The sequence below is a fragment of the Eschrichtius robustus genome, chromosome 10 (assembly GCF_028021215.1).
Source record: "Eschrichtius robustus isolate mEscRob2 chromosome 10, mEscRob2.pri, whole genome shotgun sequence".
NCBI classification, from domain to species: domain Eukaryota; kingdom Metazoa; phylum Chordata; class Mammalia; order Artiodactyla; family Eschrichtiidae; genus Eschrichtius; species Eschrichtius robustus.
In genome coordinates, this window is record NC_090833.1 from 69931999 (window position 1) to 69947720 (window position 15722).

At 37.2% G+C, this 15722-nt stretch overlaps 1 protein-coding gene across 5 annotated transcripts in view; it reads left to right on the top strand.

Moving 5' to 3' along the window:
• The window catches only part of FOCAD (focadhesin), a 311119-nt gene that overhangs the window by 14718 nt on the left and 280679 nt on the right, over positions 1 to 15722 (top strand). For 2 of the 5 annotated variants that reach the window (XM_068553654.1, XM_068553656.1), the window contains exons 2-4: positions 2924 to 3184; positions 12430 to 12518; positions 15213 to 15287. In XM_068553654.1, the coding sequence (XP_068409755.1) occupies positions 12462 to 12518; positions 15213 to 15287 (132 nt within the window). In that variant the 5' untranslated portion in view covers positions 2924 to 3184; positions 12430 to 12461. Of the gene's footprint in view, positions 1 to 2923; positions 3185 to 11271; positions 11293 to 12429; positions 12519 to 15212; positions 15288 to 15722 lie in introns of those variants that run through there. The other 3 variants (XM_068553653.1, XM_068553655.1, XM_068553657.1) reach the window with 3 other exon arrangements.

A 15722-nucleotide genomic window follows, 5' to 3' on the forward strand; every position in this document is an offset into this window, starting at 1 on the left:
GTAGTGTGCTGTTGCTACACAGATAGAGCTAGCCCCTTCAGAATGAGATGAGGAGATCTACATCTTGAGGATTGGTGACAGTCCTCTCAGAGCTGGGAGGGGCATTAGAAATTGAGCCTAGCTCTGCAGTATGGCCCCTGTACACCATATCCTCATATTCTCCTTGCATGGAGCGTGATACCAAGTCATAGTTCAAGCTCTGCATTCTGAGGCAGCTGCAGGAACTGAGAACGTTCAGTGGCTTCCTCTTGATCTTCCTGGTCCTGAACGTTTCTTCCCGAACATTCCACTGTTATTTCAAACTCCTGCATGTTTTTAGAAGTGAAAGCGTCCCCTGTCTCATTGAGATGTGTCTTGAGCTGTCACATGGTTGGGGCTACGTGCCAGCCAAGCGTTCATTTGGCAACCGTGTAGCCATCTGTGTCTGTGCGGTAGTATTTGAGCAATTATTTGGGCAATGATTGCTTTCATCTATTTCAATGAATATTTACTGATTTTAAAATATGGAAAATTAAATACAAAAGCCTTGATATCAATGGCAAGAAGCATGGACTTACTACAGATTGATACCAGTCGCCATGATGAAAGTGGCCAGTCTTTATCCTTTGTTAGGTACTCATTGGACTTAAAGTGAATGATCAACAGCGAAATACAAGTATAAAATCTTAAAACATATACAGATGTGGGAGATGTGTTGCTGGTGATGGTGCCACAGGATGAGGGTTAAGTTTGGATTGATAATTTTTGTGTTTTGTGCTCGGCATGGAGCAGCCCTTTAATATTTGACTTTCATGCATCAGACTTGATTACACGTTTTTAGGATTGCAATATATGCAAAGGTGCAGAGCTGTTTGCGGATGCTGATGAGCTGCCTTGGGAACTTGATCTAACACTGTATAACCAAACCTAGGTTTTTGTTTTGGTTTTTAAAGATTTGCTTGATTCCCTGGGATGCAGCAAGATATAATAGAAAAAAAACAATGTGTTGGATTTAGACCAAGAATCATAACACCTAACATCTAAAAAGTGTTTGTTATGTGCCTGGTTCTGAGTGAATTGCTTTAATGGATTATTTTAATTTTTCAGGAACTCTGTGTCAACTATACTTTATAGAGGAGTGGTTAAGAATGTGAACCTTGACTCACATTCATAGGCTGCACGGTTCATATCCATGCTCTGCTTCTTACATAATTAGGCAGTTAATTTTGACCTTTGCCTCACACGGTTTTTCATATGAAAATGAGGATAATAATAGTTCTCACGTCATGGGGTTTTGAATATTGGGTGAGAGAACACATGTAAAGAGCTTCAACTATGCTTGCCTGGCACATGGTAAAATTCTCAATAAATCCTGGCTGTTAATACCACTGTATAACCTCAGGCAAGTTACTTCCTCTCTGAGCTCTTATTTTCTCATACTGGAAATGGAGTTAATAATACCTACCTCAGAGTAATTGTGAAGATCCCATGGGATTAGTTACTTATAGTGCTTTGTGGATGTTGTGGCACATAGGAGCTGTTTCATCCAACATGGTGTTCTGAATCTCATGTTGTGCTTTGTGTTCATTCAGTGAATCTTTATTGAGCAGGTACTTGTTATATGCTGGGGTATAGTGGTCAAAAAGAGAGTCCAGGTCCTTGCCCTCAGGAGTTTGCATTTCACTGGGAGGTGGAGAGAGAGGCAGCAGGAATACTATATGATGATCGTTTGAGATTGCGACCAAAGCTATGAATGATACAATAGTGGGTCACTGCGGGTAGGGAGTGGGGAAGCACTTGGGGCTGGGGGGTAGGGGAGGCTCAAGGGAAGATGTGAACAGTGAGAGGAGTCAGCTGTTTAAACAGCAAGGACACAAACACTTGAGGCTGAGGGGCCTAAGCGTTCCAGACCTGCACATCGAAAGAACTTGGGAGGCTCACGGAGCAAACTGGAGGTCATTGTGGCTAAAGCTCCTTGACTGAGGGACAGGTGTGAGACCAAATCATGTAGGACCCTTTGGCCGTGGTTTGGATTTTGAATTTTATTACAAAGTGCAGTGGGATGCTGTTGAAAGGTTTTCAGCAGGTGAGTTAGAAGTCAACGATATATTTTGAATGGGAATTTCATGCCTTTCCTAACCGTGGGCGCTGGTGTCTTATTTCTCTAGCTGGTGACTTACATACAGAGTCCCATCCTAGTCTTTGATTAGAGATGCTCTACTTATCCCTAAAACTTAAATTCTTTTCCATCATTCGCTTCCCTTGACTGTCCTACATGGTATCAAGGGAGGGAGGAAACACACATTTTTAGAGTACATACCTACTGTGTCAAGATCCTCTTGGCTTTCAGGCTTACTTCATATTGTTATTTATGCCACCTTGTGAGGCAGGTGGCCCCAGATTTAACCAGTGAGGAAACAGGCTCCAGATAGTAAGTGATTAACCTAAATTTTAATGCCTAGTGGTGGAGTCAGGTTTTGCAACCAGCTTTGTTTTTCCTACTCCCTGACCCTCCAACCCCATGCATTTTTCTCTCTGTGTCAGGTTGCTCTGTCATCATGGTGATAGGGGTATGTAAGACTAAGCATAATCAAATTAAAGACGTTTTCTCATCTTCACTATGGATAGTCGTAGGGTTTACAAAAGAATATATGACATTGCTTCACAATGCCCTATTCATCTTATTCATTTGAACATTTTTAGAGTGGTTCTTCTAACAGTGTGGTGATGATGTTGTTTTTGTGATTGTGTCCATTCAGGCCTGGAATATAGAGATATTCTCCACCTTGGGCCACACTGAGTTAGTTAACAGCAGGGAAATTTACTGTCTTCCTATAAAATTCCTTGGCCCATCTGATCTTCAGCTTTCATTAGTACTAAGAGTGTAAGTTAAAATAATTCTTTTTTTTTAAAATAAATTTATTTATTTATTTATTTATTTTAGGTTGTGTTGGGTCTTCGTTTCTGTGCGAGGGCTTTCTCTAGTTGCGGCGAGCGGGGGCCACTCTTCATCGCGGTGCGCGGGCCTCTCACTATCGCGGCCTCTCCTGTTGCGGAGCACAGGCTCCAGACGCGCAGGCTCAGTAGTTGTGGCTCACGGGCCCAGTTGCTCCGTGGCATGTGGGATCTTCCCAGACCAGGGCTCGAACCCGTGTCCCCTGCATTGGCAGGCGGATTTTCAACCACTGCACCACCAGGGAAGCCCGTAAGTTAAAATAATTCTATTCCATTCGATATGATTTTAATAATTTAGTTTTCATGAAAAATAAGAAATGAGTTTGGCCAGTTTGCAGCAATCAAGAAAAATGTTGCCATTTAACTTGTCATCAGTCTACATAATTCTTTTCGAGAGTGAGAGTTTTTATTTTGGTATAAAATTTCCCAGGAGTCTAAAGTAGGAAAATAATAATGGTTATATTTCTCCTTGAAAATGAAGGAAGATTTTTAAATGGTCTAGAGTTAATTGAATCTATCTAGTTAAATTACATTGACCCCTTTTCAATATTACTCTTTCCATAAAGCATTGGTAAAATGGCTAATAAAGTAGTCTTTTATCATTTCTAAAATTTTTCTAGTTTGTTGCTCACTTAATGACATCTGTTAATGATGGATTTCTATGCTTATAGTGATTTGGGTTTTAGAAAGTCATATCCTCTATTTCTGAAGAATGTGTAAGTATTTGAATAAAGATTTTCATATTTTTGGTAACTTTATTCAAATTACAAAAACACATATTCTTGTGAAAAAATTAGAAACTAGGAACAAGCAAAATTAAAAATCACCCATAATTTATGTTTTCCAGGCTTTTCTATGTACATATGTGCCCAGACTACCTGGATTTGAATTTCAGTTTATTGTATGACCTTGGGAAAGTTATCTGTCTTTTCTGTGCCTCAGTTTCTTCTTCTGTAAAATGAGTGCCTATTTCATAGGGTATTGTGAGGATTAAATGAGTTAATAAATGTGAAGTGCTGAGAATATTGCCTGGCCCCCAGGTGAGAATCACACATGTGGGTTTTTTTCTTTTTTAACTTTATAATGAAAAATTTCAAACATATATAAACATAGAATAGTATTATGAACTCCAATGTACCCATCTATTATCAACATTTAGATGTTCTTGTTTTACTTATCATTTCTTCTTTTTCTTTTTTTTCCCTGGAGGGACACTGGTATACTTCAGTTTGTGCCATATTAATATTTGCTAAGAAGTAAATTATTTTAGAGAACCAGTGCGCAAAATTTGAGTCATTTTTTAGGGGAGGAAATACAAATCAAATACCTATAAAACACATTCTGTGGTGTTTTAGTAAATTTTAGTTAACTGAATGGCATTAAAAGTAATATGATGAATACAGAGATTTTAGCTATTCAGATTAGACTTTTTTTTTTTTTTTTTTTAGATTAGACATTTTTTGGTCAGTAAGGTCTTCAGAATGATTGGGCATCAGTTTTATTATAAATATACAGTAAAGATTATTTTGTATCAACATAAAATACTTATTTAAAAATGTACTGAGCAATTTGAGAAATTAGTCTTTTGGTGGAGCAAAAATATTTAAAAATTATAACATTAGAAAAAGTAATCTCATAAAGGAGCTAATTTGAGGACTTCTTTGAAGACTTAGATTGGATACTGTAAAAATTCTAGAGATAAATCAGTCTTTAGATTTTAAAAATCACTATTTTTCATCTGCATTCCCTTGTATATTTAACATATAAATACATACACATAAAAGGCACTTTAGAAAAGATAATCCAAGAATAATTGAAGAAAATATTGTAACAAATCAGACATTATTGAAGTTGGTGGTTTTGTTTCTTACTTTCATGCTTGGTTCTCCTGGACAGTAATAAGCTCTAACTTGGTATTTCCTGCCTTTGATCTTATTTTAGACTCCCATTTCAAAATCTATGAGTAAGTAACATATGATGTAACTGAGAAGAAACTAAATTGTAAAGGCAAGAATATGATAGTAATTTGATGTATTTTAGTAAATTGCAACCAGTGAGATAATCAGAACTTATAGTCACCTAAATTTGCTCAGCACTTGAATTACAGATCTTAAAATTCCTGGGACGTGATGCAGGAATGTGGAGTGTGCTGGTCATGCCTCATGTTACTGATAGTCCAGAGAAACACTGGCTTGGGAGTCAAGAAACCTCCCTTCTCATGTGAACTGCTAGGATGAGTACCTTTTTGTTGAGTTGCTTAACCCCTCTGACATTGTTTCTCCAGTGACAAAAGTACAGAAGGGAGATGCTCTCAGGTCCAATATATTATTAAGGAAGTACTAGCTGCTGCAACAAACAGACCCCAAAATGCAATGGTTCAAACAAAGTAGAAGGTTTTTTTTTTTGGAGTTTCAGGTTTGCAATTCTGCTCTAAGCTATCATTTAGGGCTCCTTCCATCTTGTTTCTCCAACCGTGTCCTAGAGGCATTGTCTTCATGCACATGATTGAATCTGAGTTGTTGCCAAGACCTGGTTTCTGTTGGGAATAGAGTGGAGGAAGCAGGTTGTAGCCTGGAATTGGCACATCATGTCTGTTCAGATTCCACTGGGGAGAACTTGATCACATACACAGTCTCTGTAGCCATACTTGAGGCTACGAAATGTAATACAGCTGGTCAGGCTACAGTTTTATTAATATAGAAGAAAAACACAGATATTGAAGGATAGTTAGCAGTCTGCCACGTCTATGCCGTTCCTGCTTTCTCTGATTGACCAAGTGGTTCTGTCATACCAGTAGGTTGACCTCTACCTCGTCTTGATTTTGAAATTAGTGCCGAAAATAAAAGTATTTCCTACTCTCAGCTTAATTTAATGATGACTTAGTGAATATAATGATTAAAAATCACTATTTTCTTACACTCGCTCTTTAGTATTAAAAACTTTCCATTGCAATTTTCCCATGACATTTCCATTTTTATGAATCATGTCGTTAGGAGGACTCCAATTGTCCTGTTAATTTGAGAGTGCAGGAGCCAGCTGGATTTTGAAGCTTTTGAAGGAAGAGCTGAGGTTAAGCTCGAGTTTCTAGCAGTTTTCGGGATATAATAAAGGGTGATGAAACAGATTCCAGCTGCCAGATACTAGAGAGGCTGTGGGACTCTTAGGGACTGAGAAGAGGTAGGTGAGAAGCTAAGCAGGTAGGAGAACAAGGAAGATATAAATATTGGGTGATTGAAAAGTTTTTTTCTTTTTTTCTTTAAGGGGCAGAGTGAAGCAACTAGGAGAGTCTGTAATATACCCCTGAGCCACAGTCTTGATAAACTTATAAGATCAGGTCAAATTTATTGATGGTGCACATCAGCTTTTCTATAAGCCATTAAAAAAAGTAATAAATTGTCAAAATATGTGTTAAAAATCCTCAGTCTGATGGTTCCATAGCTTAACTTGTGGGTGGAAGAAGCTAAGTAAATGCATAACTGATAATTGGAAGAGTTGATAAAGTGTTAGAAAGAAAAAAGTCCTAGTTGTGTCTCTGAAACAGGGTCCTGTTAATGTGAAGGAAGTTTACTTTTTATCAGTCTGATGATGACTTTGCTTTTGTAGACTAGCTTCCAGAATGTACTCTCTGTAGCCCTGACTTCCACCTGCATTGCTGCCCTGAGTCCTTCCTATATAGAAATTTGGTAGTCACGAGTGCTCAGAGTCAAGTCTTTCTCTGTGACCGTTGGACACCGGCCCCCGCAAACTACCCTGCATAATCCCTCTGCTAGGCTCCCATAGCACTTGTGAATATAATTACAGTTGACCCTAGAACAACATAGGCTTGAACTGCACGGGTCCACTTATACATGGATTTTTTTCAATAAATACTTTATTACAGTATTACACGATCAGTGGTAGGTTGAATCAGTGGATGAGAAACCATGACAGTGGAAGGCTGATCATAACGTTGTGTGCAGATTTTCACTTGTGCGGGGGTCAGCGTTAGATAGATTTTTAACCCCTGTGTTGTTTGAGGGTCTACTATAGATAGATTCTTATCTTGTTTTTCAGATTGTATCCTTCATTTGAAGTTTGACACTAAATACTTTTGTGTGATCTATGGCTGTATATTATGGTATCCTAGGGAAACTATTGAGAAAGTTGAAAACCTAAGGTGCTTTATCTATCTGCTGCTCCTTTATTACTTCTAGAGTGCAATTGATTTATTTTTGGGGAAGGGTTCTTTTGAGGCTGAAACACCTTGGCAGATGAGATGATAATTGCTTAAGTTAAACAAATGCTTTGATTCACTTGGAACTTAAAGACCTCATTAAAAATGCTCTTTCTGATTTAGATTCAGACAGACAAAAAAGGCACTATGACGGGTTGGAGATAAATCTTTTAAAATCAAATACTCTTTTTTGTAACGTGGTTTATGGAGCATATTGTGACTAGTTTCATTTGAGTAATGAATGTCAGGGTAAGAAGTAATACATAAATTGTTTTCTTAAATGTATAAAATGCCCAAGGGACGTTGAGATTAAAAATAAAGTAGGACACATGTTACACTGCCAATGCTAAAGCAAAATATGTACTCGTTTTGAAATTCCCTAAGAGAATATGATGTTTTGATACCTTGAAAGGTGAAGTGGTTGTGATTAACCTTGAAATATGTCTCCAGCAGGTGAAAGACACCTGCAGTTTGTAGCTCAAGGATAGCAAATCAAGGATGATATCAAATCATATTGCAGCTTTGGTAGTGGTTTTGAGAATGCCTAAGGAAAGATAGTTACTATAGATTTTAAAAACTTACTTATTCTCTAAAGTGTTGTACCAAAATTAGGACTGTCTTTTGTAAGCTTAGGTATTTGTTGTCTATACTTAGACAATTTTGATAAAAACAGTACTCTTTTACTCCATTGGCCCACCTCCTGGAGACGAAGTCCTCTTCCCGGATGGCTCAGCTTCTTCACTGCCATAATAAGCTATTAGCCTAACCAGCTGTTTGTCTGGTCCCCAGAGCATTTTGGAATTCCATCATTCAGGCCTGAATCAGAGTATAACCCCACATTTCTTCTATTTAACTCTCTCACTCTTGACATTTGCGTAAGTATATTCTGTGATAAGTTGATAACCCTCTGCTTCTCTGGATACTCTAAAGTTGACTTTCTATTGAGTTAGGTTAGATCATCAGAAAACTCTGTACTTGGACCCCATTAGCTGAGAGTTTTTTTTCTGAATTACATGTTATGTTATAACCATGGCTTTCTCCAGGGTTTGTTTAAAAAAGAAGTAACATAAAATTCCATTTTGCTTATGTTATTGAGATTATTGTTTATTATATCACTCTGTATCCCATATAGAAAGCCTAATGTGAGAAATTTCCTTCTGAGTTTAGGAGCATGAAAAAGTTTGTTTTCTATGATAAAGAGAACTTTTTCATCTTTTAGATAATAAGACATGTATAATTTATCTTATTTATGTATTTACCTGTGCTTGGATGTACAGGGGCAGATTTGAATGTCAATTGTAGCAGTTTTTTGTCAACAAATTTTAGAAATTAATTAAAGAAATAGGCATTATGTAAACCAGGAGTCAGTAAACTACAGCCCACCTGCCTCCTGTTTTTGTAAATAATGTTTTATTGGAGCACATCCCTGGTCATTTGTTTATGTATTGTCTGTGGCTGCTTTCCTGCTACAGTGGCAAATCTGAGTAGTTGCTATCTGACCCTTTACAGAAAAATATGAACAATCCTAATGTAAATAGTCACATGGTAGTATGGGTCAGACCAAATGCAATAGCACTGAAGAAATATAAAGCAAGGCGATTGCTCTAAGATGTGGCTGCTTGGGAAAGGCTTAACAGAGAAGATATGCTATGAAACGAATTTCATCTTTAAATAGTAGGAACATACAGAGGAGGACATTTTATATGGGAGACAACAGCATAAATAAAATCCCTTAGGAATGAGCAGATTTTTGAGCACATGGGACTATTCTGAAAATGGTTTTAACCAGATTGGAATTAGACAACAGTGAAAATGAAGTCGAATGTGTGAGACTGCTGTTGCAGACTTAAAACCTGGGAATCAGAATTTGCATTTAATCTGACAGGCTATTGAAAACCCACTATGAATTCTTTACAGGGAAATGATATGATGGAAATAGCATTTTAGGACAGTTAATCTGACAGCAGCGTACGGGATGAACTCAAGCACGGAGAACCCCAAGATTAAGCAGTTACTGAAGGAAGCCTAGCATGAAGAATGAAGATGATGAGTAGAGAAATGGAGAGGAAAGGTAGACTCTGAGATGCTGGAAAGAACAAAGCTGACTTTGTGACTGACTGGATTTAGAGAATGTTGGTGAAGAAAATTGTGAGAGGAGAATTGAGAGAAGATGCGCTGAAATGGAAACAGTTTTTATGAGAGAAAATATGTGTTTTGTTTTTAACCTCTCCAATTTCTGGTGTTTTAGAGCCTTATGAGAGAGAGTAGGGAAGTGTTGGGAGCTAGGGATGAGATGAAGGCTCCAGGAGAGTTTTCATGAAAGAAGCACAAGGCAAAAGGCTTGGGAGCACCTTCAGGAAGATGGTGCGTGAGAAGCAGAGTGGACAGAGGAATTGGAGGAGCCAGTAGAGCAGTGTTTGCCAAGGTGTATCCCAGGGAAGGCTGGTTATGTAGACTGTTAAAAGGTATTTTTAGAAAAAAGGTGGGCCATGACCAGATAAGTTTGGTAAACTCTGGGTTAAGCAAAGTTAATCAAACTTCTTGCTTTAGAACGTCTCAGATTCTTTAATAATACACACCATTATTTGTATCACCAATTAAGATCTGTCTCTCAATTATAGATTCATCTATCCAACTTTCTCCCTGACATTGCCACTTGGATATGCATTAAGCATCTAAAACTTACCTGTCCAGTGGAATTCCTAGTCTTCCCTCACAAAACTTATTTCCCTATCTCAGTTGATGGCAACTCCATCTTTTCCTTTTAGTAAAAAAACGCCATGGTAAGTAATATATACATGGTTTTGTTTAATGTGTAAAATGCCCAAAGGAATTAAAATTAAGAATAAAGTTGCTCAGATCAAAAACCTTGACGTCATCGTTGACCCTTTCGTTCTCCTATACTCTCATCTAATCCGTTAGCAACCACATTGGCTCTGCCTTTGAAGATATCCAGAATCTGACCTCTCCTCGCCTCAGTGATTCTATTAAAATCTTACCACTTTTTTTTTTTTTTTTTCCTGTAGTAGTTAACAGTTTCACTCAGGAAAAATACATCTGTCCTTCCAGTGGCCTACAAGGCCCTCTGTGGTCTGGCTTCTCACTGACTCTGATTTACCATTCTCTTCCTCCTTCACTCTGTCCCTGACTCATCTTTTTCCTCTTTCTGGGATGGGTCTTAAGCAGGTTATTAGCTTAGGGCTTTTGCACTCACTGTTTCCTGTGCCTTTGACACTCCTTTCCCAGATTTGTGTGGCTAACTCCCAAATGTCACCCTCTAAGGTGACCACCATATTTAAATAGGAAGTGTGTCCACCCCTCATTTCTCATCCTCCCCCCCTTTATTCTGTTGGCTTTACTTTTTAAAAACATTTTTTTCTTCCAGTTTTATTGAGGTACAGTTGACATTTAGCACTGTATAAGTTTAAGGCATAGTGATTTGACTTATATACATAATCAAATGATGACCACAATAAGTTTAGTGAACACCCATTGTTTCATATGGATACAAAATTAAAGAAGTGGAAGAGAAATATGTTTTCCTTGTGATGAGAAGTCTTAGGATTTACTCCCTTAACATTGATATATAGCATCCAGCAGTGTTCATTACCTTTATCATGTTGTACGCGATAACCCCAGTACTTGTTTATCTTATAACTGGAAGTTTGTACGTTTTGACTGCCTTCATCCAGAGCCCCCCACCCGCGCCTCTGGTTCCAGTTGCAAAATAAATGAGTCACAGGTATGAAATGTGTAGTGTGGGGAATATGTCAATAATTATGTAAAAAATTTGTATGGTGATGGTAACTAGACTTATCGTGATCATTTTGAAATGTTTGGAAGTATCAAATCATTATGTTGTATAACAGGAACTAACATAGCGTTGTAGGTCAATTGTACTTCAAAAACAAACTCATAGAAAAAGAGATCAGATTTATTTTTTTCCATTGTATCACCTTCTAACATATTTCATGTATTATCTGGTTTTTTATTTACTCTTTGAATCTTCAAGATGGCAATATATGTCCCTACAAAATTCTTTTTTCCTCTCGAGGAGATCTCTATCTTGGGTTTCCCAGGCACACACTTTGGGAAATCCTGTTGTGATGTCTTATGGAACAAAAGAGATGAACATTTCAAAAAAGGTGAGATTAATACAACGGGGAAGTTGAAGAAATTTTGACCTGCTTAAAAGCTAATGAGTAAATTAGGCAGGGGACATGGTTGGCAGTCTTAGAACATGTTGCTTCAATGCTATGAAATGTCCAATTCAAGGGACTTTGCCGTAGCAAAGTTCAGATGTTGAGGAAGAAAGGTAGTATAAATTATTTATTCAGGGAGTTTGGCTTTGGAAGAAAGGGAGGAGAATAGTGAGAAAGAGCTGCAGGTTCAACACAAGAAGCTTCAGGAAAGCTTGGTTTTGTTGCCTGTTATTTTTATAAGGTGACTTAGAGAACAGTACTGACATAAACTTTTTTTTTAAGTTATACTGTAATAAATAGGTGGCCTAAAGCATCCTATTTTTTAGAGTGGTGTAATTTGCTGGGTTCAGTGCTGCATGGGAATTGGATAAATTGGGATCCTTGGGAAATCTTCTTATTAGTTCTGTGCCTCCACTTTGCCACCTGCCCTTCTCCATGATCTTGTTGTTGTTGTTGTACTTGAGAGCCCAGTAGGAGTGAGAGGTGTGATGTAAATATTAAAAGTTGGTGCTAATTGCTTGCTTGTTCCTCTTTTAGAAGACACGGGATCTGTTTTGATGTGTGAGTTTCTAGGTCATTTCTATACTTCCTGAAAAAGCTCACCAATGCTTCACACTTGTCACTAACAGTTGGATTCATGATTAAACGGAAGCTTGTACCAGAGTGAGGCATAATTTAAACAATTTTGTGAAAGTTTTGATTCTTTCTCCCTCAGAAGATTTGATCCACAGAAGAATTAATTTCTATTTCAAACATGTGGTTTAACTTTTAAAATCCTGTTATTTAGGCTTGAACTTTTGGATTTTTTTGTTTGTTTCTGTGGAGTGAATTCATCTGTTTCAGGATTTGCTCTAATGGGAAAAACTAAGAGCTGTTGGGCATTTTTAGTTTACTTATCAGTCATGGCATTTGAGGGCTGAAGTGGTTAGCAGGGAAGGGTATGCCAAGGGATTGCTCTGCAGAGCCCTGTGCTTTATGTCCATTGTTGTCTTTGGAATGAATTACTTTCATGTTATTTGACAAATAGTTGGTTTGAACTCCTTTTCCGGACTCACAAATATTCTTTTGTTTTGGTTACAGAATCTGCTTACGTACATGTGAGAGAAGTAAAAATGTCAGATGATATCAGGAAAAGGTTTGAATTTCCAAATTCTCTTATCCAATCACAGGTAATTTTATTTGTTTGTTTATGCTTCATGGTAACAAACAAACATTTTTGGTGGATTGTTAATTGAATTTTATATTTTTAACATTAAATATTTTTATTCTTCTATGTACTGAAATATATATTAATAAACAACTTTTACATCAGTTAATTTGAAAATTTATGTTTGACATAGGAAAGTAAATATTGAAATTGACCAATCTCTGCTTTCATTTATGTCATACTTTTCTTCTTAGAGATAAAAACCTTGATTAACCCTTGAATATATATTTTTTTGGTCTATAATTAATTATTGGGAACAGAATTAAATGGTTATACATCTACAGAGTATGAGAGATTAATATTGAAAAAGGTATATTCTACCACAGTACAACATTAAGAATAAAGATTTTTATAATAATGACATTCAATAGGTAAAATATCCTGGGTTAAAAAATTGGATCTACATGCTAACTCAGGTAGAAGATTGTGATAATTTATTTTAGAAGAGCTTTTCAGTTATTAGGGTTAAAACAGAACTGATTTTCTGGTTAGCCTTCAGCTAACTAGAAGCATTCCTGTTAATCAAGGTACCATAATAGCTACCGTCTTTTCTTGTGAGAGTAAACCTAAGGGGCCAGCAGAAGCCTGCCTGAAGACTTACCAACGTACAGCGTCTTGGATACTTTCAACAGTTACCTTCGGAGATGCCTGCTGTGGGAATTGACTTAGCTGGGTAGTGGGGAACCCTTCCATGAGGAGTAGAACACTCCTTATGCAAGATTCCCTTCTACCTGACTGGGTTGGAGTCATATCCTGTGCAGCACAGGTGCTTACCATGAGGAAGAAGATGAATGCTTGGAGGATGCTGTCCGCAGTTTTTATTTTTCTGTACTTGGAGTCCCTTTATTAGCATAGATAAATCAAGAAATGCCTATTTGTGTTGCTGTTACAATTAAGTGAAAAGTGTATTGTCTAGTGTACGATATCTATTTAAACTATTCTGTTACGGAAAACTTAAGTAGCAATATAGGCTGATTTATACTTGGATTTTGTATTTTAAAATCAATTTAGGCTATATTCTCTGATTTGTTAGAGAGAGAAATTGGAAGGTAAATTAGAGAAATTGAATTTGGTGGGCAGTGGGGGGATGTTTATCATTAAGCTTTTTTCTTTTAGTCCTTTTTCTAAATATGAACAGTAGCTTTTTTTTGTCCTTGTGTTTCACATTGGTTTTATTAGGTTCTTGCAATTGTGCCCTGTCCTCTGAATACTTCTTATTGTTCTTTTGTAACCACTGCTCAGTGTTAGCACCATATTTCATTGATTCACACACATTTTTTCACATTTTAACACCTGTGAAATTGGGTTGTATCTAGTAATTGATGGTAGCGGTCATTATACCGTTGGTATTGCCTGCACATTTATGAAGTTGGCCATGATTTTCTAAAAGAGTCTGAAAGAGCTCTTTCATTAATATAAAATCAAAACTTTAAATTATAAGAAGCATTGTATAACACAAATTAGTTGGCAGACTTTTTTTCTTTCTCGGTGGTACATAAAATAATGGTGCATCTTGCAGTTGATGGCCAGTTACATTCAATGAAATATGGTATATTTTGTAAACAGGAACTGAAACTATTCACTGGTCCTCAATTCTTGTTACTATCCCTTTAACAAGGAGGTAAGAGACAGTTCATTGATCTAAACTTAAAATTCATGTAAATGTGTGACTTGTATTGTAAAACTTGGACCATCAAGCATTGAGGTCTGAATTCAACTCCAATGTGTGAAATACAAAAAGAAACGAAGGAGTAGGTGCTTTGTTTTTATTTGAGCTTTTCTAGAGACTTTGCAAGACTGACAGGTATTCATAGCCTTTTCAGACATTGGTCTCAAGGACAGGCTGAACAGTTGTTGCCGAAGCAAAGTTTCTCCCAACCCATACATAGCATGGCTGTCATTGTTGCTAGCCTGTGGCTCTAAGATAGCAGTGCTGTGTGGTGCTGAAAAACTAGGAGAGTGGAGTTGAGATGATGGGAAATAATGACATTTATGTATTTATGGAATCAGCTCTCCTATGAGAATCTTAGTTTTAATTACGGGCTTTTTGACCAAAGAAGATATGAGAAAATTTTAGAGATTTATGAGGCTGAAAGCTTATTAAGGGGCTGAAACCTATGAGAAACCAACAAAAAAATTAAATCATAGAGCCTAGAGGAAGGAGAATGGTCGTGGTGAGGGGAGGACCTGTTGGTTCAAATCTGTGTGGGCCATAATCATGAAGATGGGGATTATGATCTTCATCAAGGGCATGATGAAGAATGATGCGTTTCATTTAGTTGCAAAGATGATTTTAAAAACTGTGGAGTTTCTCATTTTTCTCATGGTTTAATGGATGAAGCAATCTCAAATTATCTTCTAATACTAAGTGACAGCAATTTAAACTGAAATTCCAGCAATTTTCTCAACATCTATGAACAATAGTTTGCTTATTGGGATAAAATGTAGAATAAAATGCTTACCTTGAGGGTTGTTATGAAGATAAGAGATTATGTATGTGGAGTGCCAATACAGTGCCTTCTACAAAGCACACACTCTATGAATGGGAGTGACTGGCATACCATATCAACTAGTACTGCTATTAGTTACCTTCAAATTCACTATTGAGCGAGAACTTCCAAGGGAATGTATTCATTAATTTTGTATGTTTTTTTAGGCTGCAGGTCATCTTATTGCTGCAGTTCTAAAGGAAAGTGGTTTTTCAGAAAAGATCCACCAGTCCACAAACCAGGTCTGTCTTTAACTCTGTGCTTTAGTTCTATTCAGATATTGCTGCTAGCTGGACTGCATAAGCACTTCTTTTGTTTTCCTCACAGTTAAGGTCACTATAGAAATGATTTTGCCTTTTTTTATTTGTTTGCCATGATTTTCTTTTAAACTTTAAAATTTGTAACAACACTGCAGGAATGAGATATGGAAGGGGTGAAGGGGAGTATTCTTATGACTATTAATGAAAAATAACATGGGTGGAAGGAGGGTAGGCGTGCTTTAGAGAAGGCTGATAGGGTTACTGCTGAGGGAATCTTTTTGTTTAATGGAGAAAGTGAACATAGTGGCTCTGTTTGGGTGTAGGAGATTTCTCATGCTTTAGGTATAGCCCCAAATATGCATTCTAAGTTGGAAAGGTCATCCCCTGACAGGAAGAGCTGGAGGAAAAATTCTGTGC